General features: G+C 35.7%; 1 protein-coding gene and 1 long non-coding RNA gene across 2 annotated transcripts; one reads left to right on the top strand and one right to left on the bottom strand.

Annotated features, from left to right (window-relative positions):
* The first annotated feature begins 9926 nt into the window (after window positions 1-9926).
* Window positions 9927-11459, top strand: LOC107661638 (prostate stem cell antigen-like). Its single transcript, XM_016451306.1, has 5 exons — window positions 9927-10021; window positions 10117-10236; window positions 10557-10688; window positions 10901-11011; window positions 11130-11459. Exons 1-5 carry the CDS (start codon window positions 9973-9975, stop codon window positions 11318-11320), a joined length of 603 nt encoding a protein of 200 aa, XP_016306792.1. The 5' UTR covers window positions 9927-9972; the 3' UTR covers window positions 11321-11459.
* Window positions 11460-16566: 5107 nt separating this feature from the next.
* Window positions 16567-19944, bottom strand: LOC107661640 (uncharacterized). The gene is made up of 4 exons (XR_001631127.1): window positions 19798-19944; window positions 17039-17272; window positions 16817-16875; window positions 16567-16710 (listed from the first exon to the last, which is right to left on the bottom strand). It is a non-coding gene; the product is annotated as an uncharacterized LOC107661640 (long non-coding RNA).
* Window positions 19945-20607: the final 663 nt, after the last annotated feature.

Genomic DNA, 20607 nt, shown 5'->3' with positions numbered 1-20607 from the left:
GAGTAAAATCGGAGAATTTATTAGCCATTGGCTAATATTAGACATCATTTAGTCGCCCAGAGTGAAGATTTAGTCGCATATACGAGTGATTTACTCGCAACGTAGAGGGTTGTTTTTCCTGTACATCTAAAATAAATTGGGACTGGTGCATTCCCATTTCATCTTCAAAAATTACCCAGGTTTGATGTCAATTATGAATAGTCCCAACACAAATGAGAATAATAATTTATGTCCAACCTCTTGTCATGTGTTTTGATGCACGATATTTAAATGTAACACAAGTGCAAATGAGACTGTCCACTTCAGAGGAGGGAAAGGTTTGCAGTGTAAAATTGCTGAAATATCAGTCAATTCCTCACACAAAGATACTGTATGACTTCAGAAGAGATCAAACATGCATCATATGGACTACTTGTACTGTGCTTTTTATGTCATTTTGTAGCTCAACAACTCCAGTCCCCATTCACTTGCGTTGCACTGAAATAGTTATTCTGCACAATAGTAAACACTGATCAGGTTTGGAGGATTTAGTGATCTACCTTGGTCACACTGCATTCTGTTGTGGTCTGCTGGGTAAGAAAAAGTAGTCATGCAACACACACGCATACACAAAAATCTAATAAGTGAAATTACAGGGTATGGATTGCCATTTTGCGGCTGTAATGAGCAAGAAAGGGCTAATAACATTCCAGCATTCCTCTTTAAAACAGCCAATAGCATTCCAGATCTTCGTAACCAAGTGGCCAATTACAGTCAAGCATTCCTCACAGCCACTGTTTTTCACTGCTCTCTGTATGAATCGATTCCCTGCTGATTCACTGAGTCAATACTAGTGAATCAGCAGGGATGATCCTCTGAACCACTGAGATTAAATGATCAGCAGGGATGAATCATTTGATCTGATTCTCCTACAACAGAGATTCCCGGCGGGATTCGCTCGCACAGTCTGAAACCAAAAGAAGACAGACAAAAGAGAGGAAAGAATCAAACAGAATGAGAAAATGTGGGGGAAAGAGGAGAAAACTAAAAACGCTGAAGCAGGAAAGAGCTCACCTGTTAAACAGACGAGGAAATTAAAGACAATGAGAAACTGTTGAAATGATAACATCTCAACATCTCATTAGCCGGGCGCGTGTGTTTATACAAGCAGGAAAGAGAACATTTGCAGTCATTATGAGATTTTATCAGGCTTTCACTGAGCATCCAACAACACAACAGTCCCATGCTTCCATGTTTACAATAAAGTGCTCAGAATGGAATATTAGTGTAAAATATACTGTTTTTATATGAAACAGTAAGTATCATGAAACACTGTTTTAAACAGCAATATGCTACATTGCTGTCACATGTTGCGTGTAAGTGGTGCCAAGTTACCAACTTGGAAACTGCAGTTATTTTGCATTGCATTTTAGCATAAAATGCTGTAATGTTTGTCAGCCGGCTCAAATAATGAATCAGTAAATATGTTAATAATTGCAGCCGAAGTTACTAGTGATTCATTCACACTGAAAATGGAATGTCAAAGCAATGCATTGTGGGATACAGTATTCCTTGTAGAGCAGGGCTGCCCAAACTCGGTCCTGGAGGGCCGGTGACCTGCAGAGTTTAGCTCCAACCCCAATTAGACACACCTGAAGCAGCTAATCAAGCTCTTACTAGGCATACTAGAACCCTAAAGGCAGGTGTGTTGAGGCAAGTTGGAGTTAAACTCTGCAGGACACCGGCCCTCCAGGACCGAGTTTGGGCAGCCCTGTTGTAGAGTATACTGCACATTTGTTATGTGAGTGTGTTGTAAAGTGTTATTTTAATATTATTTACATACTATTACTAGTATTAATATTTCAGATTAACTTTTTTCCAGTTTTAATTTTAGTTTGTCATGTCATTTTGTTGTGTTTTCTGTTGTCATTTTTATATTTTTTTTATATAAAGTTTTAATTTAAATTTTATTTTTATTCAGTTATAGCTGCCAAGACAGCATTAGTAACAGCTTTGTTTTTTGGGTCTTTATTTTTTTTAATCTAATATTTATAGCATTATTTTGATGACCGAAAATGACTTCAGATAACAACTCTGGACTCATGCATGCTAAAAAAAACAGCATACTGTTCTGTACTTCCTATATTTCAAAGATAAGAGATAAGAGTAGTATGTTTGCATGCTATTCTATACATAGTCACAGGCACAATAAATGCACACATTAGCTGTATTTGTCATGAAATGCATGATACTCGTCCTATTTTTGTCTTATCTTTATATAGGAGAATCCATAAAAGTAGTATTCAGCTCGTCTCTTCTTTCTCTCTGCAGCATAAAGGATGTTGCTAGTTTTACATTTGTGCTGATTTTAAGAAAGGGTCATCACATGTTTGCTGAGGGTTTAGGTTTAGTTTGCTGAATAGAGAAAATGCAATAAACAGGACCTAATAAAAGAAAGAGTAGAGTATGCATGAGATTAAGAGAACGTCCCGCAGGTTTGTGTTTATGTGTTTGTGTATGTTGGTTTGGTGCCAGTGGGCATCCACAACATGGCAGACGACAGCTTATGATTGTGACGCATGATACTGGCCTCCTCGGTTACTTGGCTCTTTAGTGTCTGTCTGTGTGTGTGTGTGTGTGTGTGTGTGTGTGTGTGTGTGTGTGTGTGTGAGTCATGCATGCACTAGTCAGATAGTAAATGCACTGCTATATTTCCAGTATGCAAAATGTTCTAACCACCAAAGTTGAAACGCAGGCTCTAGATAAACATGTAATTTTTTTTTTCAACTCCAAAACTGAACTATAAATCCAACTCTAAATCTTATAGATGAACCACACTTCACCCTCCTAATCCGTGATAAAATCACTGTAATGCTTAACCTTGAATGTCTTATTCCTTAAACAAACTCTAGTTCTAGATTTCTAATGTCACTGATACTCATTCTGTGAATAACAACAGAAGGACAGTAAAATACACAGCAATCACATTATGCAGCTCAGCGCAGGTCACCGAGCTACTGTCATACAGTCTATAAAAGCTGATCAATACAAACAAAGACTGTGAGGATTCAGTTAGCGATCAATCGGGCCCCTGGCATCAGGGGTCTCTCCGGCCTGACCTGCAAAAAGACCATTAAATCAGACTCTTGAAACAAACATCCTTATCTATATGCTCCTAAACCACTAATATTCAATACAAATATTTCTGTATAGCACTTTTCACAATATAGGCCTATAAAAAAGTTTAATAGAAAGTTTAAAGTAGATTTAAAAGCTTGAAATCTAAAGGTTTTAAGGCCATTCAAGATAATATAGTTTATACTTTACATACTAATGCAATGCTGTATTAAACAAACCAGTACCTTTATACTTTTATAACTTTTATAAACCAAGTCAAAATCTTTAAAATCTTCATAATTTTTTGCAAAATATTAAATCATACACAAAAATGTAAGATGTCAGATCAGGCTTCATAAGCTGAATTGCTCATAACTATTATGAGTAATGTCCAGTTTTGATATCTTAAAGTAGCTCTGGGCATCTATGACATGCTATGATCTCTCCTATTAAAATTATTTATTACAGAATCTGCTTCTCGTGTTGATATTTGCATTGCATTGGACCACAACACACAAGATAGTGTGGCTGACATTTCCGCAGCACAACCGTTACGGACTAAAAATACCCTGAGGTGCATGGACAAGTACAACAGGTCCTAGAGATGATGCACAGACACCAGTGTGACAACAAGCAACAGCAGGCTGAAGAAGATGAAAAGTTCTGTCATGAGGCCAAGATGGTTCACCTCCAATAACACAAACACAAATAACCCACCTTAACATCTGCATTGATATCACATCACAGTATACACACAATCACAACTACACACTAAAAAGTGCACATACTGGGGTCATCAATGCATATTCATATTTACTGAATATATCTGCTATTTTCTGAATATTTATATTATTTGTAAAAACAGGATATCTATTTATATAGGCTATGCAACTTAATTTCTAAAAAATATTATTTAGACATTATGGTCTAGAATGCATATCTACATAAAATTACATAGAAAGTGTATTTAGGCATGCATATATGTGACCCTGGAGCACAAAAGCAGTCATAAGTAGCACAGGAAGATTTGTAGCAATAGCCAACAATACACTGTATGGGTCAAAATGATCGATTTTTCTTTTATGCCAAAAATCATTAGGATATTAAGTAAAGATTATGTTCCATGAAGATATTTTGTACATTTCCTACCGTAAATATATCAAAACTTAATTTTTTATTTGTAATATGCATTGCTAAGAACTTCACGTGGACAACTTTAATTTAATTTCTCAATATTTAGATTTTTTTGCACCCTCAGATTTTCAAATAGTTGTGTCTCAGCCAAATATTGTCCTATCCTAACAAACCATACATCAATGGAAAGCTTTCAGATGATGTATAAATCTCAATTTCAAAAAATTGACCCTTGTGACTGCTTTTGTGGTCCACGGTCACATATATGTACTCTTTTTACAAACATACTATGTAAAAAATATTGCATAATATATACTAATATAGCATAAATATATAAATGTGCATATATAAATACTGTATATCTATATATGTAAACCTATACAAATATACTGCATTGAATATATTGAGATGCAGTTATGCGATTGCTGTGCATTATATATGTATTATATATACACGGACACACTCTGTATACCTCTATAAACATTCTCAGTATAAGAGGCAGTTGCTGTTCACAGTGCCCATGAACCCGTTATCAGAGCCCGTGGTCGTGATAATCGACCCCCGTCGCGCACGGTACAAACTCACCCATAGCTCGGTTCCCCAGCTCATGGTTTCCAAGCGTTCTTCGCGTAATAATCCACGATTCGTGCGTTCAGACGAGTGTTTGCACTCCAAACCACACAGTAGCCCGTGTCTCTCGCTCCTCGGCTTCTGCGCGAGTGAAGGCGCAGTGTGTGTGTGTGTGTGTGTGTGTGTGTGTGTGTGTGTTTGCGTGGGGGGTGGGTGTGTGTCTCCGGAGGCTTCGCGCACTGACTCTCTCTCTCTTTCTTCCTGATATGAGAAAGGCACCTAAAAATCGCTGCACGCACGTTTCCTCAAAACGGCACGGAATTGCAGAAGCATGATGTTCAAGTACACAAACACTCTCTCTCTCACACACACACACGACACACGCGCGCGCTCTCAGACGCAGAGAGAACGAAGAAGGATCGGGAAAAAATCGATAAGTGATGATAATTCACTCGCTGGACAGATGGCGAGCCTGGTCAAAACAATAAGAGCTGTTATTTAACAAGTTTTTATTTCTCGTGGTATGCCATGTTCCCTTTTGGGTGCTGAAAGTGCTTTATAAATAAATAAATATTTCATTAATATTTCAAAAAGTGTGATATTATGCTCATGTGACATTCGGATGAATATATAGTAAGCATATAATGTATAATTAGTGGTTTGACTAGGATTGCGTTGTCTCGTCATAATTATGGAATTAAAACATTTTAGGCATTTAAAAAAATCACGTAACGAATTGTAATAAATGTTAAATGTAAAATATTATTCAGTGTGATATGAATGCATTTCGGTTTGTGTCAGTTTATTTCACAGATCAGCTCTCTACATTTTGGCACAACCCTTATAAGTGTTTGGAATAGGGGCCTATTTATATTTGCAATCATCTCTGCAATGCACCGTCATAAACAATGATGAAATGTATGTTTTGGCAGGAGCACGTGAATGCTGACAGCTGCAGATGAAGCTTGTCGGAATTAAAACAAGCTCGCACCGACATCTAGTGGAAAGACGCCGTCAATTTCTCAAGGTCTACAGAGAACAGGGAATCATGTCTGATTTAAGCATATTGAAGTTAGTGAGATTGATCCACTGGATCCACAAACTTTGTAAACAACTTACTCTGCCCTAAATCACTAAATTGTCCCTTTAGTTCTTGTCTCTGAGATCATGCTGTTGTTTGAAGTACTGAAGTCTCAAGTTACACAGCTACAGTCGCAAAACTATATTAAAATATTTGAATGATATTATTATTATTATTAAAAATATCACTGAAATCTCACATGTGATTATATACAAATTAAAAAATGGAGACAATATATATTTGTATGTTTTTGTTTTTTAATTGTTGTGGGTTCCATATGTTAATATCATAATTAATAATTACAGTGATGTTTGAGGATTAAACTTACCCTAGTTTCCACCAAAAATGTCACTATAATAAATAATAATATTGCAAATAGCAAACTTATCGAAACGGTATTATATCAAAATTAATGTGTTTACAAAAACACATTAAAAATAAAACAATAAATATGAGACTAAAAGTATAGGCCCTATTTATAAATGGCGGATTGCTTTACTGCAGCAACAAACGCATGCGAACAGCTATCCACTTTAATTATGACAGTGATATATTTACCACAGTGATTTCCACTCACTTAACTGTAGGAGGCTCCAAAGTCGCAAAAATCCTAAAGACTTTGATTAGTTCGATGAATAGGTTTTAAGTGGGCTGCGTTCAGCCCCGACAAAACGTTGCAAAACGTTTTTTAAACGGAAACGGTGGTGCGTTGAACACCCTGTTCTATTGACGCAAGAGTTGCAACTATGGCAGCTGAGAAGGCCATTCTTTGTGTTCTTTTTGGAGTTTTCAGAGTTTGATGAAATCGGTATAAATACGTGTTTAATACTGCAAAATACACATCAGGGGTGCCCAACCCTGTTCCTGGAGATCTATCTTCCTGCAGAGTTCAGTTCCAACCCTGATCAAACACACCTGTCTGTAATTATCAAGTGCTCCTTCAGATCCTAATTAGTTGGTTCTGGCTGAACTCTGCAGGAAGGTAGATTTCCAGGAACAGGGTTGGGCACCCCTGATATACATGCTGCTGCTGATTGGGCTGACATTTTTGACACACCCACCAAACAAGAGAAAACGTAACTCAAACCCCGTTGCACACGGTTTCCATGAAACATGTCTTCAACCCGGAAACCGTAGTAAAATGTTGCTCACCGGTTTGAGCTTGAACGTGCCCTTGGTTTAATTAGGGTTGGAGCTAGCCTTATTATAGAAGCTCTGAGTTTGGCACTCCAGAATGTAAAATAAATGTTGATGCACTAGGTTTAAATATGTTATTTCTTGTTTGTTTCTGCCAAAATATCAGGAAGCATTTTGAATTTTTCGTTGTTTTTAACTCATATTGACGGGGTAGAGAGAGGTGACAAATATTAATGTAAGAGTGGGCGTGGTCATTTGCAACTTGAATGTGCGAGGCTTCCGGTGTCATTCGTGTCCAGTTATTTTACCTGTGTTAAATAAGAAGTCTGTTGGCTGATATTGCAAACTGGTATTTGTTGTCATATTATTTGATTATAATAATCATAAACACTGTTTTGTTTTGTTTTAGCTCAAATAGTTTTACTGTTTACTGCATTTTGTTATTCTTCTAGTTATTTATAGCGGCAAATGAACCGGAAGTTTCGCACATTCACAGAACATATACTTCTGCTTAGCAAAATATGGTGGATGTTTATTGCTTACAGCTGTTGATGTAATTTTCAGTTTTGAATGCAAACCAATAGTGTTTCATAGTTGGGCTTTTTGTAGCAGAAAACAATACACAGTAATGTTTTATTTTCATTAGGCCTAAATTTATTAAATTAATAAACATATTAATAACCAACAGTGCAAAAAGCCTATTACGTTTTGCGCTGGAATAGTTTGTTCATATTTTGTTTCAGAAATGTCATCAAGAAACAAAGATTTTTTATAGCTACAACACCATTTCCAGGAAGAGTGGGGGAAACTGTTTTTTTGCTAATCTAGAATGTGTGATTTGTTAACTCGCTTTATTTAACAGACGAATGTTCAAAGAAAAGCTCTCCTGACCAACTCTGTTTTGTGTTTTGTAAATGTAAACAAATCTCACTTGATACAAGATTTGACCTGCTCAGCAGTCTGTGGTCGTCTTATTCTCTTCTTCCTGACGTGCCATATATTTTCAATAGGAGACATGATCTGGACTGTTCAGTTCACCTGCTTATTGTGAAATGTTTCAAAACAATTTAACATGGATATTCAAATTTTTCACAAGGCTATTATTTTGCATTGTTTGTTTATTCATTTATTTATCTGAGTATGCTGAATCCAGCCAAATTGGTTTATATTTACAAAACGATTAAGTTGGTCAGTGAGAACACTGTACTAGTTTAAACTGTTTTCTTAAATGGTGCTTAATTTGCCTAAATAATGGTTTAAACTGCTTCATGAAACGAGTCAGTAATTAACATAAAAGGATAGTAGTACAAACAGGCACTTTGTTTTTCCAAGTTCTTCCACAGTGAAAACCTGGGCTGTTTTAATATAAACATGTAAACATTCATTTATAATATTTCAGAAGACCACTCATGCCACTGTGTGCATCCTCTCACACAGCATGAATCCAATCCACAAATACTAAGAGCTCCTACAAATGTATGCATTATAAATCCACAATATGTTATTTTGTATGCTTATACAATACAATACACAAACACATAAAGGTTATTTTGTATCTGTAATTTAATGCATAAATGTGCATACTTCAAAAACATACATTCCAACTGACATTTGCACAACAGACCATACAATTTGTATTTTTGTCTTTTGCGTGCAGATTTATTTAACAAGATAACATAAATGTTGAAAAATTATTAGATCTACAATATTTAAATGACTTACAAGAAACATCATGAATGTTCTCCCTAACAATACACATTTACATGTCCATATTTGCATTGCAAAAGTTTTAACGAACATGGACTATGTGAGTTTAAACGTGATACGGAACGTTTCCTTGAGTCTGGAAGCTTTTTCATCCAAAATGAATAGATAAGCTTGTTAATATAAGTTTTTTAATTGGTTTGACTGCAGCATGACTGACTTACATACAGGGTGCAACAGGGCTGAAAATAACGAATTGAAAAAGAAATTGCCATATACAGTATAATCTGTATTTCTTCTTATCCGTGTTTAATACCGGTTTCTATAGTTACTCATTGATTCTTGGTTTAGTCTCATCTGTTCCTTGTTTCGTCCCTCAGTTAGTATTCATGTTGCTGTGTTTGGTTCAGTTCTTTGTCAGTTCTTCTTGTTATAAAGTTTGGCTTGCTGCACTCCTGTGTTCCAGTGTGGGTTTTGCTTTCATTTAATAAAACTGTGTAGCAAATACTTCCCGAATGTGACAGAAGAACAGACATAAAAACGTGGATCCAGCAGTGGTTCAAACCTCCTCGAGGATCACATGAGTGACTTTTAAGATCTGGTGGTAATGTCACATATCATCTGTGTATTTCTGGTGCTGGATTCACAAAATCTGCTGTTATGCTTGCAGTCAAGGAAGATATAATGAGACTAATATAGACGTCATACTTTACTTAAAGCAAAATATAGGAGATCTTATCAAATATTTAGGAGCGTAAGAAACAGGAAAAACCAGTGTGTGCGGGTGAAGATCATGCTAATGAACTGCATGTAATCCTTTAACGTTTAGCTCATTGTAACAATGCCATGTATTTAAGTGAAAAGGTCATAGAAACTAATATTGACCTGGTTTTTCAATAACATTCCATACTCACCAACGAAATGTAGGTAATACCTAAATCATTTAACAAAGTATGTATGATTTTCTTTCTTCTGCAGAACATAAAAAGGTTCTTTAAAGAATAATGGGGCCCAAACAACATTGAACCCATGGCTTTCAGTTTATGGACAAACTCACTTTAAGATTTGGTGAGATTAATCCTTAAACCTCCCTTTATAATTAACTGGCAAGTAAATGATTTAAGCTAAAGTTTCATTTTCTAGTAATGTCTACTTTAACCTGTCATTTTCTCATAAAGACCCTCCCCTTTGAAAAGCTATAAAATGAGCACTGAAACAGGCATGTCAGTTCATTCACCTCCTGATCAAAGATGGATCTGCAAATCTCAGTTTTTCTTCTGTTCATCCTTTTCACTGCAGGTACAAAGACAAATAGTGTTTATAATGTTATTGAGTGCAAATACAGATAATAGAGTTTCTCTCTCACTGTCTCTCTCTCTGTAATCTTACTAAAGGACACTCTCTCAGCTGTTATGAGTGCACGGGTCTGACGGGTTCTTGTGCAAATCAAAATGTAAAAACATGTCCCGGTGGATTTTCCAAGTGCATGAGTACAACAACAGCGGTAAAAGTTGGTAAGTCCAAAATGATGGATTGAAATTCTCTGATAACTGATAAAGATGCTGGTGTTTTTTACTGGTGCTGCTTCACTGGAAATGTAACTTCTCTCACAGAACTGCTGATTTCCTCACAGAAATTGTGATTGTAATCACAGAATATTCTATTTATATTTCTGCTACTTAATTTGTTTCTCTCAGTTTTTTATGCTAACAATACAATTAGTATTCAAATTGATTGAATCAAATGAGAAAATGCTACATTTTAATGTTTATAAATATATTTTCTTTCAAAATAATGTGTTGAACTGGTCTTTCCTGAATCATTCATGTTTTAGGTGACATCGGTGCTAAAGTGCAGCTTAAAGACTGTGCTGCTGACTGTGTAAGTGGAGCCATGAACATCGGCATTGCAAAGACATCTTTAGCGTGCTGTAACACAGACCGGTGTAACGTCCAAGACGCTCCAGGTATCATGCTTTACTGACCATATGCAAAAAAATGAATCTTTAAGGTCAACACTCATTTTACTTCCAAAGGAGATCAGGAAATACAAATTATACCATATAGAGTGCAGCTTGCCAGTTGTGAATTGATTGATTGGAGCAGCTAACAGAGTGTTATTTCATTACATGCTATATTTTGCACAGAAGATAAAACAATGCATGTTTTTGTCCTGTAGATCCCAGCACTAGTGCCCCCAATGGAAAGACTTGTTACTATTGTGATGAGAAGAGCTGCTCAAACATATTGAGCTGTTCAGGAAGTGAAGACCGCTGCTTTAAAGCAACAGGTGAGAATCTGGAAAAGAAAAAAGTCATTATTTTTATCTCTGATGTTTGAGATCACATACAGATCACATTTACCAGTTTCCAACTTAGACCAACCTCTCTTTTCTTTCTTTTCATCAGGGACTATCGGTGGCCAGTCAACTGTTGTAAAAGGCTGTGTCTCTAAATCTATCTGTGATGCTGAAACTTCGGTTAGAGATGTTCAGGGAGCCTCATGTTGTGAGGGGAATCTGTGTAACAGTGCTAAGAGCATCACTCAGAGCTTCCTGTTCCTCTGCTGTTCTCTGCTCTCCTTCATCCTGCTGCACTGAATCCAGCAGCTCTTCATGTTCTACACAGAGACACACTGTACTGAATATAGAGCTTGTACTTTCTCTGTACTGTGCATCTTTGGTGTGTTTCTATGATTTTTTGCCATGACATTTTATTAATTAAAACACTACAATTAATACAGCCTGTCATGCTGTAAAAAGGTAATAAATAATTACTACAAAAATGTTTTTTATTGTTTTAATTCTTAAAATAAAAAATGTAATTATCATTATGTTCAGAATAAGCATGTGTGATAATTATTTAATTATTCAAACAAGACAAACTCTTTAGTTTTCCTGAGGTTTGTTTATATAACAATATCTGTATTCCCACTAAAAGGAATCCTGTTCAATTACAGATCATGAAGGCAATAAGGAAAAAATGTAGATATACTGTATAGGCCTGTGTTGAGAAGTAATATTTTGCAAATACATTTGTCAGTATTTTTCACTCAGTATATTTTATGTAGCTGCCCCCTAATTAGTCAAGGAGAAGGGTCGACAAAAAATGTATTAGTCGGTTAGTCAATTATCAATAAATCGTTGTGTTTCGGAAAACAAAGAAAACAAACACAATGCGCTTTCTGCCGTCTCGGTCTCCGTGAACTGGAGCGGGTCCCAAAAATGAACTGAAACTCAGCGTATAGACTTGCCTCACACAAACATTAGAAATATCTCTATAGACAGCTGGAATATAAAAGTATAATTAAGAAATTAAAACATTTTAGGCAGGTGGGTGGTAAAAAATATCACACGGGGTATAGTAGTAAATGTTAAATGTAAAAATAATTCAGAGTAGGCCTATGTAAATGCATAGGCTATCGCATTTTGGCAAAACTTTTATGGCTTAAATGTTTGGAAAATTAATGACAGCTACAGATAAAGCTTGTCTGATTAAAAAAAAGAAAAAAAAAAGATTCTTGTGGAAAGATGGCTATAATGTTTCTAATGGTAGGCCTATACAGAGAACAAGGAGATCAATAAATGATTTAAGCATATAATAAATCATTATTTTTTTTTACGTTACAGTTTTTGGTTTTATAATATAGGGCAATATAATGACATTTTAATGTAATCTTTTGAGATTGTGGCATTTAGTTTGCTTTTACAATTGACATTAGAACTTCCTTTTTCGCTTTAGCTATTATTTTCACAAGATCTTGTTTCTGTTTATGGCCAAGACACAAACATACCTGCTTTTCTTGCATCAGCTTGCATTTAGCAGTGCATTGGAAATTAGTATTGTGGGTGACCAGCTTTGTATATTAAGAACTCATAATGAAGTATGAACGTAAAACAGAATTTGACGAGATTTGCCTATAATGCACCCTCATGTCAGCAGCTGAAGTTTTCAGAATAAAATTCAAGCTAGTAGCTCTATCTAGTGGACAGAATTATTGAAACACTCTCTACAGAGAACAGAGCTTGACTTTTGTATACCACCCTCCTTATTGACTGGTTTTAGCTTAAAAGTGAATAATTGTAATAATGACCTTCAATAATAACAATAACAATGATGCTATATTATATTCAGTATGAGTTCAACAAAACACATGAAATGGAACTTGAACCTTTTTTGATGGGACTGTCAGGATACACAGCACAAAAAAGGTGTGGAAACAGTGAATTTAAAGTTTAAATAAATTACTACCCACTTACCTTTTTCACTTACAAAAGTTCAACATCCACAGTACTTTTGAAAGCTTAAAATGTGATAAGACTACGGTGGCCGAGAAGTGCAAAACAAATCACAATTCTGAAAACAAAATAACAAATTACAAACGCAAATGCAAGTCTAAAAAACAACATAACAATTCAGAAAACACAACAACAATTCAGAAAACATTATAACAAGTCAGAAAACACAACAACAATTCGAAGTGCAATTAAAGGGATAGTACGGTGGCCGAGAAGTGCAAAGCGGATCACAATTCTGAAAACAAAATAACAAATTACAAACGCAAATGCAAGTCTAAAAAACAAAATAATTCAGAAAGCACAACAACAATTCAGAAAACATTATAGCAAGTCAGAAAACACAACGACAAATCCAAAAACAAATTAACAAGTCAGAAAACACAACGACAAATCAGACAAACCGGAAAAGGTAGGTATAGTTTGAGACAGCGCCATTGGTTTGGGATTACTCACCGCTGACTGGACGAGACATCTGTCAATCAACGTATACAGGAAGAACCAGCCGAAGAACAGCAGAGTCGTGGTAGAAAGTTCGGAGATGGTATTAAAGTAGCTCAGTTTAAATGTATTGTATGACTTACCCTTACTATGGAATAAAAAATACGGGGTGTCTATTTACATTTAGTTAAAAATGGCTGTAAATCATCAGCTCCAGTGGTGCAGATAGATAAGTGTGCGTCGTTGGCTTTTTGACGCGATCGACCCGGGTTCGTGACTTGTTATTTTGTTTTCAGATTTGTCATTGTGTTTTCTGACTTGTTATAATGTTTTCTGAATTGTTATTTTGTTTTTTAGACTTGCATTTGCGTTTGTAATTTGTTATTTTGTTTTCAGAATTGTGATTTGTTTTGCACTTCTCGGACACCGTATAAGACTCCAATCAGTGGAGTAGCAAAAGCAGTTTTATTCTACAAATAACAGAGATCACATGACCATGAATCACACAGGAAACAAATAAGCCTGCTAATAAGAGGCATTTGCTTGTGCATGATTCTACATTGATAAATGTCAGTATAAAGTCCAGAACACTGTAATCTTAAACAGAAAAATATTATTTAGTGTAATTGTAATGCTCAGAGAACGTGTTTAGTGTTTCATACTTAAGAAATTGAATTCATAAATACATACATTCAATTTCTTTTGACGCTGGTGGCAACATAAATACTATCTTCAACTCTAAGCCATTTTAGACCGTTTTTTTTACACCAGGCATTAATACTAGTTTTGGGTGAGACGATGATCACCCGAGACAAAGTATAGTTGGTATAATACTATATTTGTTAAAGTATAGTTGCTATAATTGTATTATAATTGTAATTTTATCACCTGAAATGCACAATATAAAACGTAAAAACAGAGGTCAGTTCAACTATTAACCATTCTAGCAAGAAACTCTGTTTCTTGGGAGCTGCTTGAAGATTTCCACCCTTTTTTTCGGGTTGCAGAGATGCATAGCCTATGGTTGAAGATATCAGCGATGAAAATGAATGTATTGCATTTTATAAAAGAAAGAGAGTATAAAGACAGTTTATTTTTCTCATAAAATGCAAGATGATGGGTGAAATTGTGAGGGAGAGTGTGACTGTTTGCAGTCCTTATCTTGTGCATGTCAATACCTACAGCATTTGTAATCTGAAATTAGTAGCAAAAGAGTTCAGAGAGTATGGTATCAGGGTACTTGGGTGTTCTTATTTTACAGTGCAACTAAATAAATATTCCCTAAATTTAATTAAAACACGACAGTAGATGTGATTACATAAATAAAAATCAACTTTCTCCATAAAGAAATTGTGCAGATTATCTGAATTCACCTAACCCCTGATGTTCTGGAGCTTGTTCATGTTGCTTTATATTTTCCAGAGAGTGGCTATATAGATACTAAAATATTGATACTGATAGATAGTATTGATACTAAATGGCTACTTGCCATTTTGAGTCAAAACACTCCACACTCTTTATGGCTAGGCCTATTTATGGTTTTGTATTGACAAATCTGTTGTAAAACAATAAACAAACAAACACAAAAATCTGCACAAAACTTATCAAAGCAATGGCTGCATTCAAAACCTCACTATGTAGTTTGCGTCTGTCTCTTTTACTAAGCATAGAGTATCAACCAACTAATGTTAATGTCTGATGGTCTATATGTTGGTATTTTAAAAGACCACTGTTATGTTGGTGTTTTGGGAGTTACCACTGTGGTTAAGTAGATGTAAAAAGTATATCTTTGATAAACATCTATTGCAGCATGTTTGATGAAAAGTTATATTTGACGTTTGATGAAAAGTTGACGTTTTGATGAAAAGTATCATTCACTAGGTCAACTAAAGAGTTCACAAACTAGCTACAAACGAATTGCTATTAAATTAGGCTTTCCTTTTTAGTTGACTATCATAAGTAATTAATTTCTAAAAGATAAACAACAGGTCAAATGCTTTGCAAGGTCTCTTTAAGAATAAAAAAATACCACAAATAAGCTTGGTAATTATTACAACTTTTGACACCTTTTTCATAAACCAATACTTATATTTTTGAAAGCTTTTTGGAAAATTATGCAGTCAGCGGAAAAGAATGGCAATTATAATGTAAAACAATGACGTAAAAATAGATAACCGATATAAAATAATATAAAACAGTGCAAAAAAATAAAAAAGTCAGTAACATCAAGAAGTCAGTTAAACAACAGTTAAAAGACTTAAAGGGGTGGTTGATTGCGATTTCACTTTTTTAACCTATCTAAAAGTATGAGACAACAACAAACAAAAAACATAGGCCTACCATTAAAGGCTGTGCTTGCACAGGTTCTGCATGATCCTCTTCAATAATATCCTCTGCTTCTCAATCGGGCTCAAACTGATAAGTGATATTAACGACGCCTTGTTTACAATACAACCGGAGCACATGCCGCTGAGGTGAGGGGCGGGACGCACTAGAGGCGGTTTAGTCAATCACAACACACTGGGCTAGCTAACCAATGAGAGCCCATCGCCTATTTCTGAGGGCGGGGCTTCATAAAAGTAGGAAATGATCAGCATGTTTCTCAGAGAAGGGACAGAGCGGTGTGGAATAAAGCTAAATTAAGTGGAAAATAATGTGTTTTTTTTTAAATTAGGCATTAACACATGTTAGACTGCACCCCATAAACACAATCAAGCCTAGAAAAAAAAACACTGAACCACCCCTTTAAAGATTTGAAGACAACAGTTCCCAATGTGGGGTCTGAAATAATGTGGCTGCAATGCATGTGTAATTCGAATTACTTCATTAAATATCTCCTGATATCATTCATTAAATATCTCTGTATACACGTGCTGCTCTCTTCTAAACTCTTCCTTCACACATAGTGCTGGCAAACAATTAATTGCAATTAATCGCATCCAAAATAAAAGTTTTTGTATGTGTGCATGCTGTGTATATTTATATAAATACAAACGCATACAGTATATATTTTGAAAATATTTACATGTAAATACATGTATATTTTTATTCATATAATTTCTATTATATATAATTATTTAATATATAAACATAAGATAATTCAAATGTGCAGTATGTTTGCTAGAGGAACACAAATGCAGCTCCAAATGCGCAGCCATGGAGGACGGTCTGAATATCCTGGACAACTGAGGAAAGTTATCCAGGATGGTGAATGAACCCCCATCACATTCTGGAGTTTAAGGTCCTGGTGTTCTCTGAAACAGCATGAATTTTCATTCACAAATATTAGTCAGCACTAAAATACATTCTTGAATATCATGATCATTCAGTATATTACAACTGTCTGTAATGTAAAGTCACCTCATCCTGGACCTTCTCTGATTCATTAGAATGAGACTCTACAGCTTGATCACCAGACACTGAAATATCAGTGAGAGAAAAAAAACATCAGTATATGTGGATGTCCTATAGCAGGTTTAAATCAACTTTTCATCATTGAAAAGATTGGTGTTATGATAATGGAAAAATGCTCACTTTTTTGTAATTTTTCATCAGTGAGAGATAATCTAATGCAATACTCACACGTGGGTGAAAGACGCTCCATGCTGTTGCATCTCACAGGTTTCACTGTGTTTGTATCTCTTGACCCTTTAGTTTGAGACTCCTTTTTGTTCTTCCTCTTCTTGTTCTTCTGATGATTGAACTGCAGTTTGTTGGGCATTATCTTCTTCCTAACTTGTCTCACAATTTCCTCTTCCTCTTCCACTTCCACTTATTATATGATATGTAACATTTAGGAAACGATCATAATCTTTTCTAAAGGGATAAAAGCGAGAGGTTTAAGTAACGGGCACTTGAGATACACCTGAGGTCTGCAAGTTTAATTTTCAGCACCAAGAAGGTAGATCACAAACAGATACTGGACCGTTCAGCAGTGAGCAAATATTTGCATAACACCGGCCAAATGTTCACGCAAAGAAAGAAGCCGTAACTTTTATTCTCGCTGTAGTATTGTTGTTGCCGCCATGTCGTGAAGACACTGTTTGTTTCGTAGTGAAAGCGAAACTACTTTGTTTGGCCTTCCAAAAGAGGACGATATCGAAGTTTACATCAACTTCGCGCTGTGGATCGCCGGATCGGCTTTCACCGTGGACGAAGCGGAGTCCAGCCCGGGGTCGTCACATGTGGTTGCCACAAGCCCTCCGGACGCTCCTTCGTCGAATCCGCCGGCCGCGCCGTTCTCAAGCCCACCGGCCTCCGCTCACTCTAGGCCACCCGTGTGTGACGCGGTGTTTCATTGTGAAAGTGAAACTACTTTGTTTGGTCTTCCAAAAGAGGACATCGCATTTTATGGAGGACTGTTTCCTGATCCTGGGAGAGTAGACTACAATGTTCTGTAGTTCTGACTCAAAGACTGTAAGTACGTTTTTTGGGCAGTGTAGAGTAGGGCTTGTTGTTTGTCATTTCTCCGATCACAAATGCAGACATGGTTTTATAAATATAAACATATTGCAACGCGTAATGCATAATAAATAATTTCATATTTCACTATTTATTTGTATTTTTGTATGTTGAATTAAAATATTTCTTTCTAAAGATATTAAATGTGCATGTTAATTCATTTATCTAATTAATTTGAGATTAATTTGATTAATTAATCGGCATATTAAGTAATTAATTCAATTTTTAAAAAATGTATCACTTGGCAGCCCGATTTAAAATATAGTCACTGTGTATTTCGCACCCTGCCCACAGCCTCTCAAATTTTTGTATCCCCTATAGCAGTGAATCTCAACCTTTTGGCGTACCGGACCCCAGTCCAATTCAGAACCATCCTCAAGGACCCCCAGAACAAAACTGACTCATCTATGTATCATTTGTGTGTCTTTGTGAGGACCAAATACAGTCAAGTATAATTCAAGTTAGCTGACTTGTCCAGTATTTGGCCATATCATCAGCTATATTGGATTTTTTTGTCAAAATATACAAAATGTATACAAAAATTCATACTTTATATGGACCCCCTGGCCTTACGTCAAGGACCACTAGGGGTCCACGGACCCCTGGTTGAGAAACACTGCCCTATAGGATACATCGCCAGTTAAAGGGTTAAACAAAAATGACATTAAATGTAACATTTAGGCAACAAGTGTGTTTCTTGTATACAGTCCTTAATATTTGTAACATTTGGTGCCAACATGTCATAATCAGGAATTACCCAGTAGAGATGAATATTTTCGAAATGAGGCATTGTTAAATCATATCTCTTTTCAAATGGTTTTTATCATTTTAATTGTTTGTTACTGGACGAGCTCATTAATGTATGGTTTTTACTGTATCTCTGATCGATTTTATACATTTGTAGACATTCTTTAACACATCTGTAGGCTAATAACAGTTGTAGTTAATAGTCTCCTATTAGCCTAAACAAACGAAAGCTCTACAATTTAATAAAATAAACACTTAATAGACACTTAATATTTGATTGTATTATTAGATGATTTGTTAATGGCATTAAATCAATTACATTCTTAGTAAAACATTAGCAACTGGTTTTTAAAGGTGTTTTATTCATGTTCAGGCTGAGTTTTTGATGGATTTACACAGTTTTGACCAGCAGGCGTCACCTGCGTGTAGTGTTTCTGAACTTTTAGAAACAGCCAATCATTTTGCGAAGTTTAGAAGTATAGAGTCTAGTACACAAAAAGAACGAAAGATGTCACTGCCTGTCCTGAACACCCATCCATGTGTCTAATAAACCGCAGCAGCACCTGACAGCAAGCCTTGCAACTTAAGAATCATATGTAAATGATCTAAAACATGTAAGCTTAAAAGGTTGTATTGAATATTTTATTTATTCTTATTAGAATATTGCATTTAAGTTGCGTTTGAATATAATATCTCGTACAATGAAGCATATTTTACCGACATATAGGCCTAGGCTAAACACAATAGATATGCACAAAATGAAAACTAAATAATTGGGAAATAATTTTTTGTCATATTTAGCTATATTTCATTATATGTCAAATAAATGGAGTAACTGGTCAGTTGGCAAGTGATGGTTAAATCGCACCACAATATCAACAGCTCTTCAGTGAAATGAGTCAAATCAAAGATACACATTTTTACATTTTCTTGTCCTATTACTTTTCTTTTACTAACTTGAGGCGTACGTGCTGTTAAACCACTAAAAAAAAAGGAAGGCAAAATGAAGAGGCAGTTTTTGTGCATGGCTTCATTAACAGACTGAGACCATGGTAGCATGTTATGATAATTATTCTAAAACTCCAAGCAGTAATCAATTTCATTAAGAACAGCACAACGAGAGAATTACTCACAGAGTCGTAGAACCACAGTCTATGCGCAGAATACACCTCATATGCCGCACGCACAAACAGAGATGTTTAAAAGCCCGAACTCGTTATTTCTTTATTCACGGAATACGACGACTGCGCCCTTTTGGGTTGGATACGTCACTGACTACACCAGCGTCAGCCAACCAGCTCTGGGGCTGACGGTGGTGACGGAGGCAGCCTTGTGCGCGGACTTTTTTCCCCCGCCAAAACAGCACTACTTTTGGTGTATAGACGAATCACGCAGGTACTGGGCTACTCCGCAGCGGTTCCACCAAATAGTCCGAATATAAAAGTTTATTATAGGTGTACCGTAGTGATTCCGCCAAAACACTGTTTGGAAAATTAATTAATGATGTACTAGCTTATTATATTAATTTTGTAAATTTTTAACACAAAAAAAAGTTACGGATTGCATCTTAACAGAGCAACAGTGTCAAATCAAGTTCTGAATTTGGGCTTTAAGTCTAACAAATATTACTAATACATTACTAAAAGTAATGTTACATATGACACTGAAGCTTCAAAGCGCGTATAAACTCTGTGCTGGAAGGTGACTTGTTTTCAGAATCATGTGATCAACGAAAAACGAAAGCTGTGTCCGAAACCGCTCCCTATCCCCTATATAGTGCACTCAACTACCATACAGTATATAGGGATTATTCTCCCTATCCCCTATATAGTGCAATCAACTACCATACAGTATATAGGGATTATTCTCCCTATCCCCTATATAGTGCAATCAACTACCATACAGTATATAGGGATTATTCTCCCTATCCCCTATATAGTGCA

The sequence above is a fragment of the Sinocyclocheilus anshuiensis genome, unplaced genomic scaffold (genome assembly GCF_001515605.1).
Source record: "Sinocyclocheilus anshuiensis isolate Anshui unplaced genomic scaffold, SAMN03320099.WGS_v1.1 scaffold1425, whole genome shotgun sequence".
NCBI lineage: Eukaryota > Metazoa > Chordata > Actinopteri > Cypriniformes > Cyprinidae > Sinocyclocheilus > Sinocyclocheilus anshuiensis.
Note: the sequence above shows the minus strand (reverse complement) of the source record. Positions and strands in the feature narration are given on the sequence as shown.

Coding starts and splice junctions, on each gene's coding strand:
- LOC107661638 (XM_016451306.1), top strand. CDS start 9,973: ATGGATCTGCAAATCTCAGTTTTTCTTCTGTTCATCCTTTTCACTGCA. Junction 10,689..10,900: donor TAACGTCCAAGACGCTCCAG/GTATCATGCTTT, acceptor TTTGTCCTGTAG/ATCCCAGCACTAGTGCCCCC. Junction 11,012..11,129: donor CCGCTGCTTTAAAGCAACAG/GTGAGAATCTGG, acceptor TCTTTTCATCAG/GGACTATCGGTGGCCAGTCA.